The following is a 21,274-nucleotide window of genomic DNA, read 5'->3' as shown; positions in this document are numbered from 1 at the left end:
TTTTTGATCTTTAATCCAACAGATGCATTTAGATCTCCCTCTGACTGCAGTGCTTGGCCCAGCAGCTACAAATATTACATTCTACTCACTGCTTATGTGTTTGGCTTGGAGGGGGTTGGTGATTGAATCTTGCTAATGCCTCCCCAGTGCTGCTGCAGCTCCGTGATGTGGGATGTGATACTGTCTCACTGCCAACTGTGGATGTGAGTATTCTAGAGATTCACTTAGTTTGCAGCATGCAAAATGCTGGTGATCTGAAGATAAAGCATTGCCATGAGCCTAAACAACATGCAGTTAGGAAAACATGGGATTTGTGTTCTGACTTCTGGCTGCAGGGAGCTGCGTCACAACTCTAAGCCCAGGGTGGTGTTTTCTGTGACTGGGTAGGGAGTGTGCCCTGCTTTGGAGAGAGACAGTGCATTGAGAGGACTTGCAGCAGCCTCCCTCAGCTGAAGAGGATTTCTGGTAGGAAATATATTCTTTAGGTCATCTTGCCAGCACACAAGAGGGTGGCAGAGGAAGTCAGAGCATCTCTGTGCAGTTTAGGTGGAGCACAGAATGTGGCTGAGCAGGCTGGGCTCGTGTGGGGCTTTCTGTGCTGGCCAGCACAGCTTTAGGGGAAGTTCCTTCATCAGGAGTGGGCTGGTAGGAGTAGAGGAAGATCTGCCTGGTATTTGCCAGTAGTTGGGCTGTGTGGCTGGAACAAGTGATTCCAGTGGCAGATGAGCAGTAGGGACTTTTCTTCGAATATCCAGTCATGCTGGGTGGATGGAGAGAGGCAAAGAAGAGCTCAGATAGTTTCAAGGATATCTAAACAGTTTGTATCCAGGAAGCTGCCATTCCCTTTCCCTTTCCTGGCTGTTCTTATACTGGGGGATTAGGAAGTGCACTGCAGAGCTGCCATTGTGCTGGCTGGACCATGACTGATCTTTATTTAAAGGTTTGCTAAAGTTTGAAAAGCAATTCAGAGTCAGGCTGTGGCTTGATTTGGCTGCAGTTGGGCACAGCACAGACCCTCTGTCCTCTCCTCCAGCTCCTCCTGAGTCTGTACCAGTTCCTGGAGTCTGTAGATGTGGGGAGAGTTGGGAGTTTGCAGAGCTGAAACCAGGGAAAGTGTTTATAATGAAGAGGATATTGCCAAAATAAAATATCATAATTAAGAGCTTTGTGTGCAGGTTTCTCTTCAGAGTGAATGTTTGTGCTGTGAGCTGGCCAGAAGCTCCCAGGGAGATAACCTGACAAATGTCTTGGATTCTGGTCACAGAGAGGGAGAAGGAAACACAGCCTGGGCTGAGGGCACTTCTCAGTGGCACTGAAACAGACTCTGGTACTGCAAGTACATTTGCCCCTTGAAATTTGATTCAGCTGAACATGGAGTCTCTCTGGCTGCCCTTTGTCTCCAGAGCCTGGTACAGTGGTTTTTGACAGTCTTCAGTGGAGCATTTTAAAGTACAATCTGATACAGCCTCACAGTGTTTCCTAAAATACTGCAGTGTGTCACTTCCTCACTAAACTATAGGTGACTCCTGAGCTGTTTGCATTTAGATGTGAATTTGAAGCAGGTTTTATAAACACTTTTGTATTCAGAGCTTAATATCCTCTTGGCATGTTTTGAGACTGCAGAAAGTTAGATCATCCTTTCTGGGTAGTGTTTACTGAAAGATTCCAGATCAATAGGAATTTTTACTGGCCAATTGCTCTGAGTAGGATTTTTAAAGCCATGAAAAGGTTTTTTTTTTTCTCTTAGATGCTGTCATGCCCCAGACAAGTTGATTTAGTGATGGAGCTGGTGTGAGGATAGCAGCTCATTTTGCTTGGAGATGTGATTTATCTGCAGGAGCTAAAATGTTATTTTCCCCAGAAGCACCTTTATCTCTGCAGGGTGTGTGGTCTGTGTTACCTGCAGTGGCACCTTCTGTGTCCTAGGGTAGGTCTGCCTGTGTCTGCAGATGAGTGATCAGTAACTGTAATGCAACCAATTGGGAGCTTTAGATGGAGAGGATTTTGAGAGAAATTATTGGGATGGAAGAGAAAACAAGGGAGAGGTAATAGGAAGGGCAAATTTATCTTCAAACTTTGGCTGCTGCCAGGCTGTGTTGTTGATAAGGCTGTGCTCTGCCCTTGACTCCCATGCAAATATCCCTTTTGATAAAAGTCCTCTGGAATTTGGTGCTTTACAGCAGGAGTTGCACTAACAGTCCCCTCTTTATTGTCCTTGACTCAGTCAAGGTTTATCAGACTCCTTCCCTGGCTGATATCTTGTCTAACTGAAGCCTCCTGGAAGGGATTTGGTGCAAGGTGTGCCCCTGAGGTGAGCATACCTCAGCTGCTCTGGGGGAGCTGCCTGTGGATCCTGCTGTGCCTGTGGCTCCTGGGACTCTGGAGTGCTGCAGGCAGGGCTGATCTGGGACTTTAATGGGCAGTTTTATCTCATATCCACTTCTCTTGTTTACTTGTAGTCAACAGTTGGAGCAGAGCTGGGATTTATTGTCTGACCAGAGCTGCTCATTCCTCTAAGTTGGGACCTCTGTCCTGTCTCTTCTGCTGCTCCCTGCACCCAAGTTTGACAACTGAGCTGTTCCAGTGTCCCAAGCCAAGCTGTTTTAGTGTCCCTCTTGCCATGGGGGAACAAATTTGTCCTTCTGATTTCTTGTTTCAGCAGCACACAAACTGCACTGCTGCTGTATGGTGAGTAAGAGAGCACTGGGATCTGATTTCTTCTGGCTGTATCATGGAATCATGAAGTTGGAAAAGACCTTTAAGACTGAGCACAGCTGTTAACCCAGCTCTGCCAAAGCCACATCCCCAAGTGCCATATCTACATCTTTTAAATCCCTCCAAGTATAGTGACTCCACCACTTCCCTGGGCAGTGTGTTCCAAGGCTTGACAGCCCTTTCAGAGAAGAAATGTTTCCTAATATGCAATCTAAACCTGCCCTAGTACAATGTAAGAACATTTCCCCTTGAGCACCACAAATATGGTTTTGTTTGCCACCACTTAGCACTGAAAGTGCCACCTTCCAAGGGCTGTTTTGCTTAGATGAGTTTGGCTGGGCTGGTTTTGAAGCTTTCCTTCTGCCATGAGATTCAGGGCTGACTAAGAGCATTTGTAAAAAAAAATCCAATGGACTTTTTTCCCCCAGTACTGAGGTAGGATTGTGCTGTCTGCAGTGAAATCAGGGCCTACGTGCCTCCGAGACTTGCCATGCAGTTGTGGAGGAACAAGTGTGAGTCATGAAACAATTCCCACCACACAGTGCTGTGGGGGGTGTGTGTGTGTATGTTTCTGAGCTTGTTTGGACTCGGATGCCTTAGCAGTGATTAGGACTAAGCTTGGTGGTTGCAAATGCCAGACTATCCTCATCAGGACAGCAGGATCCCACCTGCAAAACTCAACTCTGGTGTGGCTCTATCCCTGAGGTGCCCAGGATTGCTTTTATTTGACCAGCTGCCAGCTCTTTTTGAAGATACTGAAGGTACTGAGGATGCCTTTCCATTGCAGCTGCAAGTTTTAACCCAGCTGGACTGAGAGGAGCCCAGTTAGAGATCTGTGAGACTTGTCTGGCCTGGGCTGCAGGGTGATGCTGCAGTTGGTACCCCAGCAGAGCTGGTGGCAGTCTGGCACGTCCAGCTCTCGAGGTGGCAGTTTAGTCAGCAGCCCAGCCATTGCAAAACGTGCTGCCAGACACTCGGTGGGGAGGGTGTGTGTGCCAGGGACGTGCTTTGGAGCCAGCTAAGCAAACATATCCCATGGCATCCCAGTGTCTGTTAGCTCAGCTGTCCCAGGCCAGCTTCTAGCTGGGACCTCCAGCTTTGGCTCACAGCTGAGCCCAGCAGTTACTGATGGGACAGAAACATGCCAGGGTTTGGCTGTGTTGCTGTTTCACTTCTGAAAGCACAGATCTTTGTGACAATTGAAGTGCAAGGCTGAGTTAGGGGTAAGGAGATGGGGTGACTGCTGAAGGCTGTAGACCATTAAAAAAACCAGCAGGTATGGACTCTTCTATTTAGGGTTAGTCCTGATCTGCAGAGTTTTGGCACATATCCAGATAAATACAGTACAAGTGCAGAAGGAAACTGCTGCCATAATCAGCGTGGTGAACAAGTATTTTTCAGGAATAAACTGTTTCCTAATTCATTGTGTGGCCATGGCCACAGAACAGATCCTGGGAGAGGAGGGACTTGGCCCAAGCATCTCACTGCTGCAGGGTCTCACAGCTGAGGCTCTGGGTTAAAGCACAAATGCCTTTAAGTACTTACTAATGGATTACTTGTCAGTACAGTTAAATACTGAAATGCCACCTGAGGGAAAAGTCTGCATTTTGTAGCCTTTTAAAATGCACTTCAAAGTGAGTCTTTGTTTTGTAAGAAAGAAATTACAAAGAGAAGGAGGGTGACTAATCTTTGCTGTGATGAGTGTTGTAGATTTGATATTTGAGAGAAGGAAAGAGTAATTTGAAAAAATTAAAAAAAGTTGAAGTTAAAATCTCATTAATCATTTGAGTTATTTTAGAAGGAAGGTTCAAGGAGAAAAAAAGGAAAAAGAGGTAGAAGTCAAAAAAAGTGATTCAGGTGCCATTAGTTGAGTCTGAGTAAATCATTCAACTCCAGTTGCAGATCAGACCTGCCCAAGGGGGCATTGCACAGGCTGGCAAGGTGTCCTTTGCCATCAGGAGTCCCAGCCTGTGGTCAGTCACACAGGCTTTGGGTACAGCAGTGACCTGCTGCAGAGTGCTGTGTCCCAGGGCCATCAGAGGGAAGGAGACCCCCAGAGAAGGGGCTGATGTAGTTCTGCAGCCTGGCTGGCTCACTCAGCTCCCTCGTGGGCAGTGCTGTGTTTTGGTGGTGTGTGATGTGGTCTGGCCCTGCTTTGCAGCACAAGCTGCTGCCCTCCTCCATTTCTAATGTCCTTTTTTTCCTTTCCAGGCGTCTCGGTGCTGAGCTGGGGAAATCTGTGGTGTACCAGGAAACCAATGGAGGTAAGAGAAATCTCTACTGTGTGCAACTGTTTTGAGGTAATAGAATGCTGGGTAACTCCATGGGCCAGACCTGTCAAGAAGTGCAGTGATTCAACTGTGATGTTACTGCTGCTCCTGGCAGTGCTAAATCTCCATGGCTGACCTTGGACAAGGCAATTAAAACCGTGTTCCTTGTTTTCCTTGGTTATCTTGTTTGTTTGCCCATCTGCAAACTCTCCTCTAGAGTCCTGCCTCAGGTTTTAGCAGCTGCCAAATCTTTTATGCTCCTATGCTAAGCAAAACTGCTTTTTCAGTGTCTGCTTTGTGAACTTTTAAATTATCCCTTTCTTTCAGCCCTTCCCTGCCACACAAAATTTACAGCTGCCCTTGCTTTGAAAGTGCAAATTCATGCCTATGCTGGGGAAAATGCCTTTTGGAGGTTGTTTTTGTTTTTAAGGAAGTTAACACTCCTTAAGTGTCCATTTTCAGATGCTGGGCTAAAACACAAGGATATTGGCCAGCAGAGTTCTAGTGGCCAAGAGTATTTTAGTGTGTCAAGACCTGTTACCTTGTTTGCAAGAGAGAGTAGAACCACAGAGCTGCTACAGGCTAAAGGAAGGATTTGTGGTAGTGCTGCTGCTATTGCAGCCTGAGTGGGAGAGCTGCACATGGGAGAGCTGCTGTGGGTAAGGTTGGGCTGGCTGGTGCATTCCTGCCTGGAGAGCTCACTGCCCTTTGGGGTTGGTTTTAAAGGTTGCTTGCTACTTAGTCTAAGGTCGTTTTTCATCACTGCACAGCAAATCAGTCTGCACTCAGCAGAGTCCTGTAGGGTTACTGCCAGGGCAAAGCAATTAGACTGAAATTCCATTGCTGAGGAGCTGTTTCTCTCCTTTTCCTTACCCCTGCCCTCCAGCTTATGACTGTGTGGCAGGCACCTTGGGAACCTGGAGTCATTGCTGTAGCTTTGCAGAGCTGCTTGGGGCTCAGCTTCTGCATTTGAGTCAGGGACTGTAGGAGTGGTGCTCAGCAGAGGCACAGACTTCCAGCCTGTGGCAGTGATGAAATGTCTTCACCTTGACAGTGAAATTGGGGAATTCTTGCTCTGATCTCAGTGCTGCTGGTGTTTCCTTGAGTTCTCCAGCCAGCATAGAGCTGATCCCATAGAAAGCTGTGAAAGAGTAAAGCAAAAACTCAGCAAAAAGTGCTGAAAGTTGAAACTTCTTGAAAGTACTGAAGGTTGTTCTGCCTTGGGTGGTTAATTGCTCACTAATGAATGTGCTGTGATAGCTTTCAGCACTCCATGGAGGCATGAAAAGGATTTCTCGTTGAGAGTTAGGTAAATTGTTTTCTTAATTTTAAAATTTTAATTTCTAAATTATAAAATTCTAAATTCTATAAAAAATTAACAGCTCTTCAGCCTGCTTTTGCTTTGTAAATACAGCTAATTCTCTGGCATGTCATGCCAGCTCTACCCAGGTTCAGCCTTTGGAAAATCCACTTGGTTCATCTGCATATCTATGTGCACAAAGGGCAGAGAAGGGAGTCCTCATCTGCCCTGAGTCCTCATCTGCCCTGACTGGGGGCAAGGTCATGGGCCACAACATGGTGTGTTGTCACTGTCAACCTGATGTTTGGAAACAAAACTGACTCTGTTTTCCATCCTTTTCAGAAACAAGAGTTGAAATAAAAGAGTCTGTCCGTGGACAGGATATCTTCATCATACAGACCATCCCCAGGTGAGGCACTCAGGGCTCAGTTGTGCACCTGGGATGTGCTTTGAGTACCTGGATGAGCAGATGGCTCAGTGGGTTGGTCTTTATTAACCAGCAGGATAACCAGTGGAACTCATGCAGTGTTGTCATTGCTCTGACTTAGATCCAGCACCCCATGTAGTGTTAAGCTGTTAACATTCCCAGGGGATTGATTGCAACACTGAGATGCTTCCCATCAAATAGCTGGAGTGTGTCACTTGAGGCAGGAACAGGAGTGACTGATGGTTTCCACTGAAACATCCCTGGTCTGTGTGTTGGTGGCCTTTCAGACTCAGCTGTTGGCATTTCCATCCCAGGATGGGTGATTTCCTCAGCCTCCCAACCACCAAGCAACAGAGCCAGCATCAAACAGCAGCTGCTGCTTTCGTTGCAGGCTGGATTACACTTCCCTTTTGCTGCAGTGATGTGAAACTGAGCCTCCCTCCTGTACTTTTGCAGTTCTTTTTGGGTTTTATTTTGGGCTGTTCTAGGCTTGGAGTAAGAGAAGTGCTGCAAGTAAGCAGAGGGCTAGAAAACCATCTGTAATCCCAGGAACCTTGCTCCTTGCTGTCTCAGAAAGAGTAATGGGACAGCACTAGGGTGATGGGAAGGGAGCCTACCAATAAATGATAACTGCAAATCAACCTACTGTGAGTAGAGGAGGTGCTGTTTTCAGAGGTGAGGTATTGATGTTATCAAAACAAGGATATTCCAGCTCTAATAGCTTTTTCCAAGTCACCAAATTCTGCTAAGGTTTTGGAGATCACAAGAAGTAATAAGTTAGCAGAGCTCAGTTGTATCTCAAAAGTAGCAGGGAGCAGAATTGCCTGGACACAGGATTTTTCCTTGCTTGCCAAAGAAATGGAGCCCACTGAGAATTCAAGTTCATTTCCTCTGTGAAATGCTTGGCCTGTTGTAAAGAAATCACTAGGACCAACAGACCAGGTTACTCACTTCTGGAATTCCTCTTGCAGGCAGAAACTTTTTCCTAGGGCTCATCTCTCTCCAGAGAGATGCCCCAAGTGTTTCCTCCCTCAGGGAGCAGCTAAATCTCTGCAAGATGAAAATCCCTTGCCTGTAGGATTATGTTTCATGTGAATGGTGCCATTCTGTTGTCCCCTGTGAAGGAGTTCTCTGAAATAACTTGTAACTGAGAGTTGTGTAAACATGAAACAGCTCAAGTGCTCAGAGAGAACTAACTCAGAGCATTAGGGATAGGAACAGTTTTGGGAGGGGAAAACCTCCCCTTTGGTTTTAACTTGTTCCCCTTGTTTCTCCATTAACTGAATTCAGTGTTTTGGGCCAAGAAATTGATCTTTTCTAGCCAGAATGTTCAAGGCCCTCCAGGTGAGGAGCCAGTGCTGTGCAGCCAAGTCATCTTTCATTCCTAAACTGCAGCTGTGCCTTGCTGCATTGCTAGAGAGGACAGGTTCAAGGACATCTCAATTTTGCAATGTGTTTCAGGGAGCTTTTCAGGAGACTCTAAACAACAACTGTGTGGAATAATCTAAGAATAGGACTTCCATACTCAGTAGTGGTTTGAAGAAAATATTAGGACTTGTTAGTAGAGAAGAAAACAACCTTGTTATGCTGCAGTGTGAATTCACAGTCTGCATCTTAAATGCACAGAGAGGGCAGAAAGACCTGAATATTTGATACAGGCTCTCTGTTGTAAAAGCTGCAGCACAACCAAAAAAAAAAAAAAGGTGGCAAGGACAGTTACCATCCAAGACTGGTGTGTGGACTGGCATTTGTGTGAGAAAAAAATCAAATAGCTCATGTTTAGGTGGTAGTAAAATGAAGAAGTTGTTGATTTTGTGATACCTTAAAGGCAAGAGGAGCCTTTTAGTGCTGAGTGTTGGTGCTGATTGTTGCAAATCAGTGTCACATAAGGTGTTTGCTCAGCCTCCAGAGCAGGGGTGTCCAGAGATGGCCCAGGCAGAGACAAGGAGCAGCAGGGGAGGCTCTGGGGTGGTAAGCAGGGTGTGGGGGATAGCTGAGCTGTCTGAGTGCCCTGGTAATGAGCTGCCAGCCCCTGTGTGAGGTCTTGGCTCAGCCCTGCCAGCAGTGACTAACTGAGCATGGCCTCAAGGCCAGAGATGGGGAGGGCAGCAAGGAGCCTGGGATGCTCTCTTGGGTGCCTGTTTTGGACATGCAGGGGCTGGGCTTTCTCCACCAATGTCATTTTCCCCAGCTGGTGCCCTTGGTTGGGGTCAGTGCCCCTTGCAGAGGAGCAGATCAGTGATGGCTCAGCATGAAGCCATCTCAGCCCACCCACCCTGGGCCCTGCTGTAGGACAGACACATCCACCTCTGCCTAGTGCCTGTGCCAGCTGGTCTGCAGGAGCTTCCCAGAGCCCAGCTTGGGATCCTGCTTTTATGCTGGGAGAAGTGCCCTCCTTGAATAACTTCTCCATCAGTATGGCTACTGGTGTCCTGCAAGAGCACCAGGACTTTTGCTGGTGCCTTTTGAAGTCCCAGTCTTGTTCTCTACCTGCTTTCCATGTGAATATGTATGTATTTTCAAAGAGTAAGTTGATAAATAATGATGAAAAATACTGAGTTTCTCAGATGAACTTAAATATGCTTTAGTTTGACTGCTTTGTTTTTATATGACACTGATAGTAGCATCTTTTTCTCCTCTCACAGCCCTACTGGCACAGCTAAATCACCAAAGGGAAGAAACAGTTCTTTGTTTGCTCGTTGTCCTGTGTGGCAGGGGGCTGTGTTTTATGTAATTCTTGGCTGGGTGCTCCAGAGCCAACAAAGCTTTCTTGTGTGCAAATGGCACTGTGTGCTCGGGCCAGCAGGACAGCAGAGACCAGAGCCTCACAAATGAAGAGGCACAAGTGGAGGTTAATTTCCAAAGGAAGAGAGAGCAGTGGAGAAATGGAAATGGTCAGAGGTTTGTCATGGGTCATGTCTTTGGGCAGTTAGAGAAGGTTCCAAAAGTTCTTGAGTCAGTCTGTGATGATGCAGACAGTGTCTCAGTGTTGGTCTTAAGAACTGAAGGGCTTAGGTTTTTTCCCCATCCCAAAATTAATTAAAATGGGAATTAATACACTCCTACTGGGCCACTGCAGTGATTGTGGGGAGCAAACTGTAAATGGGATATTTCAGTCTCATGACCAGTGACAGGACTCAAGGAAACAGCAGGAAGCTGAGTCAGAGGAGGTTTAGGTTGATACCAGGAAAAGGTTTTTCACCCAGAGGGTGGTTGGGCACTGGAACAAGCTCCTCAGGGAAGTGGTCACAGCACCAAACCTGTTCGAGCTCAAGGAGCATTTGGACAACACTCCCAGGGACAGGGTGAGATTGTTGGGGTGTCCTGTGCAGGACCAGGAATTGTCCTCATGATCCTGATGGAGCCCTTCAAACTCAGCATATTCTGTGATTCCTCTGCCTATGTTACTTTCTGTTTGGTTGTTTTTTCTTTCAAGAAACAGTCCTTTAGCATTTCCTGTGCTATTGTTCCTTCCATCTCTGGATAAGCTGAAATGTGGATATGCCAACCTCCACCAAAGTGCTATGTCTGAAGTTTGTACTGCTCCAAGTGCAGTATTTCTTAAGACAGGAGAAATAACCTGCCATACACTGTTAAAGAGGAAAATACCCTAAGAAATCCAGGGTGGATGAAGCGTTGGCTGCATTTGTGCTGCTCTTTTAAAGACTTTATTTCAAATTACACTGTATCAAGTGACATTTGTTTCAATTTTATACAAAGTTTTTTTTGTCAGATGATGGAGGGAAATCATCGTACACCTAATGTTAGAACATAGAATGAAATTCCAGACCACAGCTGAGTGCTGGTGTTGTGTCCTGTATGTGTAAGAGTTGATTGTAATTTGTTGTGGCGTGGTGGAAAGAGCTGTATGGCTGCAATCTGGGTCTGGCATACATTAGCCTGTGATGTAGCATTATTTGCTTGGAATTTTGGTGAGGAGTGTTCTGGATATAAATGGAAAAGGAGTAGCATTGGAAAAACACCTGCTAATATTTGGAACTGTGTTCAAATCTCCTAGAGATGTGAATACTGCTGTCATGGAACTGCTGATCATGGCCTATGCACTGAAGACTTCCTGTGCCAGGAACATCATTGGGGTCATCCCCTACTTCCCCTACAGCAAGCAGAGCAAAATGAGGAAGAGGGGCTCCATAGTCTGCAAGCTGCTGGCTTCAATGCTTGCTAAGGCAGGTGAGTGTCCCAGGGAGCTGCAGCACAGCAGGCTCACTGCTGCGGGCCATCCCAGAGGTCATCTGTCCTTCCATTCTCCTGTTTGATGTGGGAATGTGTTGCTGAGATCTTGAGCCATACTGGGGGAATCAATTTTTTTCAGCTTTCTTGTGTTTCTTTGTAACTTGCATCTGGGAAGTGGCCTAGAAATGTTGTACTGAAATACAGTGTCAGCCCAGTGCTGTGGCATCACATGCCTGTTTCTCATTATGTCTGTGGAATGTTCCGTGTTAATGTGTTTATGATTATTTTATGACATGGCATAATAGTCTGAGTAATAGCTAAAACAGTCTGGAAAATGGAGGTGTTGAAAGAACTCCAGCCACGTGGGAATATTTTCAATAAATTGTTGTCTTTTTTCCCTGTTAGGTTTAACACACATTATCACTATGGACCTTCATCAAAAGGAAATCCAAGGCTTCTTCAGCTTTCCAGTAGACAACCTGAGAGCATCCCCTTTCTTGCTTCAGTATATACAAGAAGAAGTGAGGTTACTCTAGTTCTATGTATATCTACTTGTCTGAACTCATTTTAATGTGATGGCAGCATTAGGCCTCTGCTTAAGTAGAGGTGGTGGTGTCAGTCTAGGTCAATCCTTCTGCTAATTAATTCTTTCTCTGGGGGTACCAATTGCATATTTCATGGAAAGTTGTTACATTTCTCTGATTGGATAGAAACTGAACTGCAGCACAAGCAGGAGAGGAGCTTTGCTCTCTGTGGAGTTAGTGCCATTTGAGAGATCCTACTTGTGCTCCTGCCTCTTATCACCTCTGAAATCCTGTAAAACTGCTTCCCCTCTCCCTTTGTGCTGTGCTGGATTTCTGACTGCTCTGAATTATTGATAGATTTTGTCTTGGGCTGAGTGTAGGAGTTCTGAGCACAGCAGGGCTGAGAGTAGGGCATGGAGGTTTTATTCTCCATGTGCAAAAGATGGAAGTTTATTCCCACATGGTGAGAGCAAGGCTTCCCCATATGGGGAGGGTTAAACATAGTGAACATTCCCACCTTTGCAGAATACACAAATACTGTGTTGGAAGCAAGTGCAGTTGCCTCTCTAGTTTCTTGTCACAGAATGAAAATTTAGTTCTGGGAAGGAGGATGGGTGAAATTATTCAGCCATGTATTAAACCAATAACTCTCTAGCAAGAAGGTCTTTTTTAATTAATTAACCTTTTTATCACATCCAGATTCCAGACTACAGAAATGCAGTTATTGTAGCCAAATCTCCTGGTGCTGCTAAAAGGTAAATGAATGCTTTGCTAGCTGGTTAAAAGTTATTTGGAAAATACCTGAGCTGGTGGATAGTATACTAGGGAAAGTGTGGGAGGGTGGCAGATGGAATGACAGTCTGGTCATAATTCCTTTGTGGCTGGAAATGGGATGGATGTGGTGCAGATAGGCAGCTCAGCTTTGTATTCCCACCCCTCTGAAATGGTTCATTGGGAGTCAGACTTGCTGCTAGAGTTCCAGCAGTGCCTGATCATCTCAGAAAACATTTCACATGTGGAGGAACACAGGAGACCCTGTGGTGGAGCCAAGGGGTAGAGTGGGCTTTGGGATATTAATGAGGGATGAAAAGTCACAAAGTTCCAGTGAGGTTTCCACAGAGAAACAGCCACAGAGGTGCAGCCTTTGCTTGCTGTTGGTCTGGGAGAGACTTGCTGTAGTGGGCTGTGAGGCTGGATCAGCACCTTGCTGAGGCAGTTTCTGTCTTGCAGGGCTCAGTCCTATGCCGAGAGGCTGCGCCTGGGGCTGGCAGTGATCCACGGGGAGGCTCAGTGCACCGAGCAGGACATGGATGACGGCCGGCACTCCCCTCCCATGCTCAAAAATGCAACTGTGCATCCTGGCCTGGAGCTGCCATGTAAGATCAAGCTTCTCTGCTTACCTTTGGGGGGGAAAAAAAAGGAGAAAAGTTTGGTGGGAAATTTCTGTTGGTTTTTCTGTATGGGTGTAACCTAAAGGCAGTTAGACCAGTGGAATTTTTTTTCATGGAAAGGTTGGTATCAATGAGTTGTGGGAGAAGTCACAGGGGAAGATTTTTATTTAACTCCTTCTGGCCATGCAGAGCATCTGTGTTTTCACCTTGGCTGTGCCTGCTCTGTAATGTTAGAATGACAAACCTCTGATAAAGGTGATGCTTTTACAGTGTTCAGCAACAGAATTCATTGAGCTGATGAAACAAGGGAGATGTAAAAGTATAAGCAATGAGAACAACCACTGAGAGAGGCTGTTGGCTCCATTGGGGAGGGGAGGGCTGGTCTTTGTCTTCCCTTCTCTGCAGCCTTTGTTACTACTGGAGGTTTTATTCACCTTGGCACCCAGGTGATCATATTCCAGTATGTGTTTTGACATGGTTTTGAGGTTTGTGTGGCTGGGGTGAATAGGTTCTCCAAGTGCATTGTTGACCTGCTTCCAGAGCTCTTGACATCAATTTAGGAGCAGAGAGCAAAACTAAAAGAAGAAACTTGTGTTCTGGGAGTTGCCATCCTCAGGATTGCTTGTATTCCTGCAGCAGTCAAGTAACAACAGTGTGATCAAAATTCAATTCCCTTGTGGGAGGATTTTAGTTTTCTAGGCAGGTGGTGGTAGCACAGAAACTGGAAGCAGGAAGGTGGCTGAGAAGTGCCTGTGGGAAAGGCTGTGTGCTGCTGTGTGTGGCAACCCCAGCAGTGGTTTGGGCTACTGATAATCATCTAATCTTTGGAAATTTAGGGAGAACATCCAACCAGTTTGTGGGCAGCTTGTAGGGGGGAGGCAAGTAAAACTGCAGGCATTTTACTTTACCCTAGTTGTGTCTCACTGGAATACAATCAGTTAAACAGTGCTCTTTTTGCTGGTGAAACTCCTCTTGGGCCTTGAGGGGCAGGTGGGGTTTGGCAGTGAAGTTTGGCACTTTATTGTTCTACTTCTGACAAGGAGATTTTTTTCATGCCTGTCCAAGAAAGCAGGAATTTGCATGGTTATTCTTCACTTTCTCCTTCCTCTCCTGGTATGGAGGATGCTGTCCTCCAGAATATCAGTAGCTGACATTTGTCTGCTATGGAGGAATTGATGTGATTGTATTTTTATTTCCAGCCATGTCACTTCAAAGAAGCTCAACTGTGGAAGGTTGTGCTGCTGGAGAACCCTGTAAATGGTTGTTCATACAGAAATGTGCCCTTGTCCAGTTTAATTATGAATCCAATGGAAAATTGTTTTCAGTCCTCAGCTATCCAAACACAAACTAATTTGCTGTGTATCACCACTTTCTTATTTTATCTCCTGCTGCACAAACTCAGCACTTGACCAATGACTTTACATCCCAGCATGCCCCAGGCACAGTGTAAAACAGTTGAGCTGTGCCTTGGCAGCTCACTGTCATGGGGTGGATTGTGGGGCAAATTTGTGCAAAACTCTCACTAGTAGCTGCTTTTCTCTGCAGTTTTCTAACCTGAGGCATACCTGGTTTCAGGTGACCTAGGTTCTGGAGGTGCAGAATTCTGAGGTTATCCTATCTAAAAGCAGTCTTTGCATTCTGGTTGTGCCACAGTCTCTGCCAGACAGAGGTGAAAGTGCAGCTGTGATGGCAAGGCTGCAAGTGTCTGTGCTTACCCTCTCTGCTGTGCCTCGTGTCTTGTCCAATTCAGTCATTTGCAAAGCATCTTCCCACCTCAAATGTCACATAATTCCAAACCCTCATTCAGCTCTCCCTTCCTGGTAGTGAAAGCTCTGAGGGCAGAGTGTAGGGTTCAGCTGGGTTCAGCTGTGTGGTTGGCTGTGAAAGGTCAGACACGTGCTGCTGCTCAGAACTGGATGTTCCTTACACCAAAACTGTCCCCAGACCCTCTGATTGTCAAAACAGAAGCAGTCTGTGAGTCTGCCTGGCTCAGCAACCAAACCTGGGCCTGGCAGACAGAAGGTTGGGCATGTTCCTGGGGAATGACTGAGACTTCTTATGGAATATCCCACTCTGGGCTACAACCAGATCGCTGTGGAGCATCCCAGACTTGGCAATTGAAGCTCCAGGCAGTTAGAGCCAGGAGAGAGGTGAAACCTGTGTCTGGGAGCAGCCCCAGAGCCCCACAGTGATGGCTCATGCTTCGTGCCATTCTCCATGGGCTTCCTGGGGAATTGGCTGGGCTCCTGAGTCCTGGCATGCACCTTCTCCCCCTGTTCTAGCAGGGATCATGTGCCTCTAATTAATGAGTACTAGGCAGTGTAATGGCTTATTTATTGTCCTGTGAGTGTGGCCTGATATTCTAATTCATAGGGAGCCACAACAGAAAAATGCCAGAGGTGCTTCTAAATTGCACTTAAAATGCTGTGCTAGAGTGGCAGCAAGAGCCCATCACTGCAGCCCCTGTAATCAGAGCTTTGGAGACAGGATGTCACTGCAAGGTTATTCCCTTTGATTGTGTGCTTTTGTGTCTCAGAGCTTGCAGCTGGCTCGGGGCTGTGCCTTAACAAATGCATGGGGACTCTTTGCATGTTTCCTCAGAAAAAGAGTGGGGCACCATCTGTTAGATCATTTCAGTGGCTTTGGAATTCAGTTCTTTATACCGAGAGCTAATGGTCTGCTTGAATCCCAGAGCCCAGCAAACTGCCACAAAGGGAGTTTGGGGGGAAAACTGGAGTGACTGTAGGTCTGTTCCTACTTCCCTACCCCCATCTTGCCTGTGTTTAGGCTGGGGCACAGGGATGTTTTCTGTCCTTCCAAGGTTATCTCTACACAAAGCAGTTCATTCTTGAGCAGCCTTTTGCTCTGTTGTAAATGTAGCATTATATTTCTTGGTGATTGTCACTTTAATTCACACTCAGCTCCAAACAGAATTTATTTTAGCATTTCTTAACCTGTTTTTGACCATTTAATTAAAGCAACATGTTTACACACCTGGGAATGTTCTTTCCTAGTGCCAGTGATCCTGCCTTTAACATGTGGTACTTTGGTGTATATTATGCACATCTGAGTGAAAGTGTTCTTTGATATTCTTGTTTTATAAAAAATGGTGGTTGCTCTAGTTTTTTCTCTTATTTTCTCCCTCAGAAGCTACAGATACCACAAGTATCTTTTCTTACTCTCCAGAAAAAGCCAGCAACTCTTTAACCCAAACTTGTATGTGATCCAAGGGGTTACACCAGGCAAAAGTACCACCATGGCTTATTTCTGTTACCCTCTCTTGTCTGCAAACACAGAGGGTTTGTGTCTGGGATGAAAATATTCTTTATTATTTAAATCATTTTTCAAGGCACCTCCTCATAGCAGTTCTGACTTGCACATCTTGATATGTCCAAAGATTTTGAAGAAGAAACTGGCTGCACTTGTGTAGACTCTCATCACCTTGGAGCAGTTGAGATTTGATGTGGTTGTGGGTAGATCTTTGGCTTGCAATTTTTTTTTTCTTTTTTTTGCAGAGAAAATTGAACAAGGAAAAGGGAGAACATCTCTTTAAGATCCGGGTAGGTCGACACGTTGCCTACCATTCTTTAAAAATAAACCAAAATTGAAATACGGCTTTTTTAAAAACAGACAGAGATGCAAAGCACTGCTAATCTTGCTGGTTGCCATGTTAGCCTTTAAGCATAGCAAGGAATGTGTCTGCTTCCTTCATGGAGTAGAAGGATACTGATTTGCCAAAACTCCATGTCTCTGTGAGTAAAATAATGCTGAATTTCAGCTCTCCAGGCCTGTTCACCATTTGTGTGGAAAAGTTTCCCCTGACCTGGCTGTTGTAAACAGAGATGGCACTCACCAGTGGATACACAGGGAAGCTGGGATGACAGCCAGGTGGAATCCTTTTGATACTTCACAGCTCCCACCAGGAGCTCTGTTACTGTCCAGGCTAGATAGTAAACTCACAACTAATCTAAGCAGGTCAGTAGTGCCTGTAACTGAAATTTATGATCTGCTTATCTCTCATAGTGCCTAATCTTCATTTATTATTAAAATAATCTTCCTTCACAAGAATATTTTTCCTTCAGGATTTAGATGTGACTTTGCACTTGATAGGAGACTCAGAAATAACCATGCAAGGGAGGCTGAGGAATCTGTGCTGTTAAGTTTTTGATTAACTCTTCAGTCCAAGGTAGCTGTTACTTTAACTGCAAATGAGTGATGGGAATTTGGGCAAAACAGAATTACTGGACACCTTTTATACAGTTTTGATAGGTTTATGGAAAACCAGCTTGTGGAGTAGGTTGTGGATGTAAAGAACAGTTCTATACAAGAATCTTCAAAGTTGTGGTCCTTATAATTGCTTTCATCATATCCCTCAGTGTGACTCATTCACCCAGCTGTGCTTGCACTCTAAGCATTCCCAGGCACTGATGAGATAGTACTGGAATAGTACTGGATCATCCTGCTGTGCAGGATGGGGAGTTTAATGTCAGACTTTTTTGGTGAGGAGAGCAGAGATCAATATTCAGACAGGCTTTTTGGTGAGCAATGGCTTGTGTTCTCCTGCTGCTCAGGTTTTACATTGAAGTGTGTTATCCTAAAAGGGAAAACTCTTGCTGTGTCTGAACTCCTTGAGGCACTTGAGAAGCCTCTGTAGCCAGAATCCTGGCAAGACCTGAGCTTACAAAAGGAGGGGCACCGAGTGCCTTGGTAGGACACTCTGCACTCACTGTGGAGAGTATAAAAGAGGGGTGTGGAGGTGAGCCAGGTAAGTGTTACAAAATGCTGGAGGTGCCTCTTGGCTTCAGTGGTTAGATCAGCCCAGATTGTCACCTATTGACACATGTCTGCCCAGCACAGTGTCCTTTCCATGCTGGAAGTTTTTGTACCAGCACCTCATGGCAAGTGAGAGGTCTGGCAGATTGATAGCAAGTGCCTGGCCTGTACTGGAGGTTGGTTGCTGTTTGGTGTAAGTCTGAAGGCTGTGTTACATCTGGATACCCTCAGTGCATCTTAGTTAAGATTTCTGGTATTTTTATGATGCTGCTGGAATTTTGGCAGGATGTGGTTTTGCATGAACCCTGTCAGTGCCAAAGTAGTGTCAGGAGGGAATGGAACTGTATTTCCCAGTACATCTCTTCACTGTGTGCCAGGTAGCACAGCTTCTCAGTGTATCCTTTGATCCAATTGCTGGTTGCACTGTGCTTGTGGAAGTGAGTTTCAGCTGGATTTTGTCCATTAATCCACTTTAAAAATAATCAGCAAATTTGCTTCTGCAAACTTCCTTAAGCTTTCTTTGCCTGAGCAGGTGGTATTAAGGTTCTTACACCCTCTCAAAGACCCCTCTGTGTTTGGTGATGTGAGAAAGCAAATGAGCTGCAGTGCAAGTCTCTGATCCTACAGATGATTTACTGAGTCCAAGAGGTGAAAAGTTGCACCTTGTAAAGCACCTGCTCTTTGAGAGGTGCTGCTTGGAAAAGCCCATTTGTTGTTCCCAGTCCTGGAATAGACCCTATTACAAGTCCTCTGCTGGAGCACAGAGAAGGTCACTGATATTGCCCATAAACCAGGTGCTGATTTGTAACTGCTTGCACAGGCTTCTGTTAGAGAGTTGAAATTGCTTTCTGTTTCTGAGGTCAGTACAAAATCCCCACAGAAACAGAATTTCCTCTTTTTGCAGCAGTGCTGTTCATTTGAGGAGAAGAATGATGATTAAATGAGGGTTTCTCATTTAGGTGGGTGTCAGGATTGTGTAAAGCACATCTATGTCTGCATCAATGTGAGATGTTCAATGGTTCAGCCTCTTGTGTGGTGGAACTATTGGGGTTTGACTCAAGCCTGGCTCACCTGGACTCTTTTTTCCTTCTTTAGTGATGATGGCCAAGGAGAAGCCGCCAATCACTGTGGTGGGAGACGTTGGAGGAAGAATTGCCATCATTGTGGTATGAGTGTGAGGGGAACAGGTTGGGGGAGGCTTCTTCACAGCAACTTTGCTTCAGCTGCTCTATCCCTGAGGCTCAGAGGGATGGCTGGTATAGGAGTGGGAACATGGTTTTTAGACACTCTTTTCTCCAGTTATGCTGGTGGCTTTGGTTATTTCAATTTTCTGTTGAAAACCATTTGCACTTCAGCTTTTAAGCCCTAAAATCTCCTTGCTCCCTTGATTCTAAGTGTCAGATGTCTGCAAGTAATGAATAAATCCTGGGCATACAGAGAAAACTCCTGAAATGTTAAAAAACCCCAAACAAAAAACTTGCCAAGCCTCTCTTACTTGCTATGCCATGCTGCAGTGTAAGTAATCAATATGCAGCTCCTACCCCATGAAAAAATCCTCCTTGCTGATGATAAACGGCAAGTGCATGTGCAGGGACTAATTTGTTTCCAAGACACAACATTTGTTCTCCACGCTAGCAAAAGGGTCATTAAAGCAGGGAAATAGCATTCACAGATTAGTCATGCACGTGGCTGTCCTCATCAGCAGCTGAAGTAGACAGGGATTCTATTTTTCATCTGTGTGCATGGCCAAAGCTGCAGTACCCTGCAGATCCACTCCTGCCCTGCAGGCTCTGCAGACTTCTGGTTTTGATGTTATTTCTGTTTCTGCTCAGGATGACATCATTGATGACGTGGAAAGCTTTGTAGCTGCTGCAGAGATCCTGAAAGAGCGTGGAGCCTACAAGATTTTTGTGATGGCTACTCATGGGCTCCTGTCAGCAGATGCTCCCCGTCTGATAGAGGAATCCTCCATTGATGAGGTGAGTCTGCTCTGCAGACTGCAGAGTGGGGGCTGGCACCAAAACTCACAAATTGATGTCCTTCCCATGGCATGTAGCTCATGTCTGGAATTACTCATTTAATCAGGTGCTTTCAGTTAGCTGGTTCTTCATTGGAACAAAAAAAAAAAAAAAAAAAAAAAAGTGTGTGATTAATACTTGCTCATACAGATACACTCAAGGAAGCAGATCTGATCTGTGTATTTTCTCCCTAATAAAAATATTAGTCATCCTTGTGCCTGGACACTTCCCTCCCTGCAGCTGATGGTGTGGCTGCCATCTCACTGTGCAGCCCCTCTCCCCCAGCTGGTCAGGGGCTGCTGGTACATGAAGGGGACAGGATTCCAAACCTTAGTAATAGATCCTGTGATCTGAGTGGACCCATCAGCCTGTTGGAGAGTGCTGGTTATGTGACAGTCAACAGACTGTCACGGAGGGGAAAGGCCATTTATTTTAATCTTTTTTCCTAATATGCAAGGATTTTTCCCCCTGAACTGTGAAACAGCAGTACACACCCCTCCAGGAGTTGGTCCAGGGTGGCTGCTCAGGGAGGGTGAATGCTCAGCAGCACAACTTCATTTCCTTTCTGGCCCTGCATAGGTGGTAGTGACCAACACTGTTCCCCACGAGGTGCAGAAGCTGCAGTGCCCCAAGATAAAGACTGTGGATATCAGTTTGATCCTGTCAGAAGCCATCCGGCGAATCCACAACGGCGAGTCCATGGCCTATCTCTTCCGCAACATCACTGTCGATGACTAGAGCCGAGCCTGCCCCCGGCCTGGATTCCACAAGAGAAGGAAATCTGCATGGAAAGGCAATACCATAAAACATAGGCATAACACAACTGTTTATTTTTGTAGGAGTGTTGAAGTTTTCAGGGTCTTGAGACATGAGATCTAATAGAAAAAAAATCAACCTGACCAGCACTTTACAAGTGAATAGAAGGGGCCACTGGCAGTGGGGGGGGATTACACCTTGATTAAGAGAGATGGAGAAATGAGGTGGTGAATTTTTAAGTTCCTTTAATGATTTTTTTTTTTTTTTTAGTGTGTTATCTCTCGCCCTGTAGGGGTGGAAAGAAAAGCTAAACAGAAGTAGCTGTCAGCTTGTGAGAAGGGAACAGAGACTGCTCATTGCTGTGTGGGCAGCAAGAGCTGCCTTTGGGGTTTTTCTGCCTGTGTCTCACCCCAGAGCACGGAAGGGAACGTTCAGGCTGTGCTGCTGGCAGAGCTGAGCCAACAGCAGCTCTGTGCCAGCTCAGTGGCCTCTCCCCTCCTGCACAGCGGAGCAGGGACTTTCATCAAAACTAAGTTAGCGGAACATCCCGAAAGGACAGCTTAGGGCAACCCATTGGTGGGGCTGCTGCCATGCATGGGTCAGGGAGCTGGGAACAGGCTCACTGTGTGTCCCAGCTGAGCAGGGAATGCTAGTTAATGTGTTGGCCTTTTCATTTTGCCAGCTTTGGATCATTACTGCTCTTCAGTGGTGAGTCACATGAGGGTCTTGGTCCTCACTGGAACACTTGTCTGCACTGCAAAGCCAGGCGTGGTTTTTGGAGTTGCCTGGGGCTGAGTTTGTGGCAGAGTCTTGTGGGGAAGGGAAGTTGGAATGTCTGCTTCTAATGCAGCTGTGCTCTCCAAAACACTAACACTGAACCTGCAATAAAAAGTGTAAGATTTTTCA

At 45.9% G+C, this 21,274-nt stretch overlaps 1 protein-coding gene across 5 annotated transcripts in view; it reads left to right on the top strand.

Annotated features, from left to right (window-relative positions):
* Window positions 1–21,274, top strand: part of PRPSAP1 (phosphoribosyl pyrophosphate synthetase associated protein 1) — a 25,056-nt gene extending 3,782 nt beyond the window's left edge. For 4 of the 5 annotated variants that reach the window (XM_056505879.1, XM_056505877.1, XM_056505878.1 and 1 more), the window contains 9 exons: window positions 4,927–4,979; window positions 6,628–6,694; window positions 10,731–10,903; window positions 11,312–11,427; window positions 12,130–12,185; window positions 12,661–12,806; window positions 18,690–18,760; window positions 19,427–19,573; window positions 20,192–21,274. In XM_056505879.1, the coding sequence (XP_056361854.1) occupies window positions 4,927–4,979; window positions 6,628–6,694; window positions 10,731–10,903; window positions 11,312–11,427; window positions 12,130–12,185; window positions 12,661–12,806; window positions 18,690–18,760; window positions 19,427–19,573; window positions 20,192–20,350 (988 nt within the window). In that variant the 3' untranslated portion in view covers window positions 20,351–21,274. Of the gene's footprint in view, window positions 1–4,749; window positions 4,846–4,926; window positions 4,980–6,627; window positions 6,695–10,730; window positions 10,904–11,311; window positions 11,428–12,129; window positions 12,186–12,660; window positions 12,807–18,689; window positions 18,761–19,426; window positions 19,574–20,191 lie in introns of those variants that run through there. The other variant, XM_056505880.1, reaches the window with a different exon arrangement.

This window comes from Oenanthe melanoleuca, chromosome 18, assembly GCF_029582105.1.
Source record: "Oenanthe melanoleuca isolate GR-GAL-2019-014 chromosome 18, OMel1.0, whole genome shotgun sequence".
Lineage (NCBI taxonomy): Eukaryota > Metazoa > Chordata > Aves > Passeriformes > Muscicapidae > Oenanthe > Oenanthe melanoleuca.
Note: the sequence above shows the minus strand (reverse complement) of the source record. Positions and strands in the feature narration are given on the sequence as shown.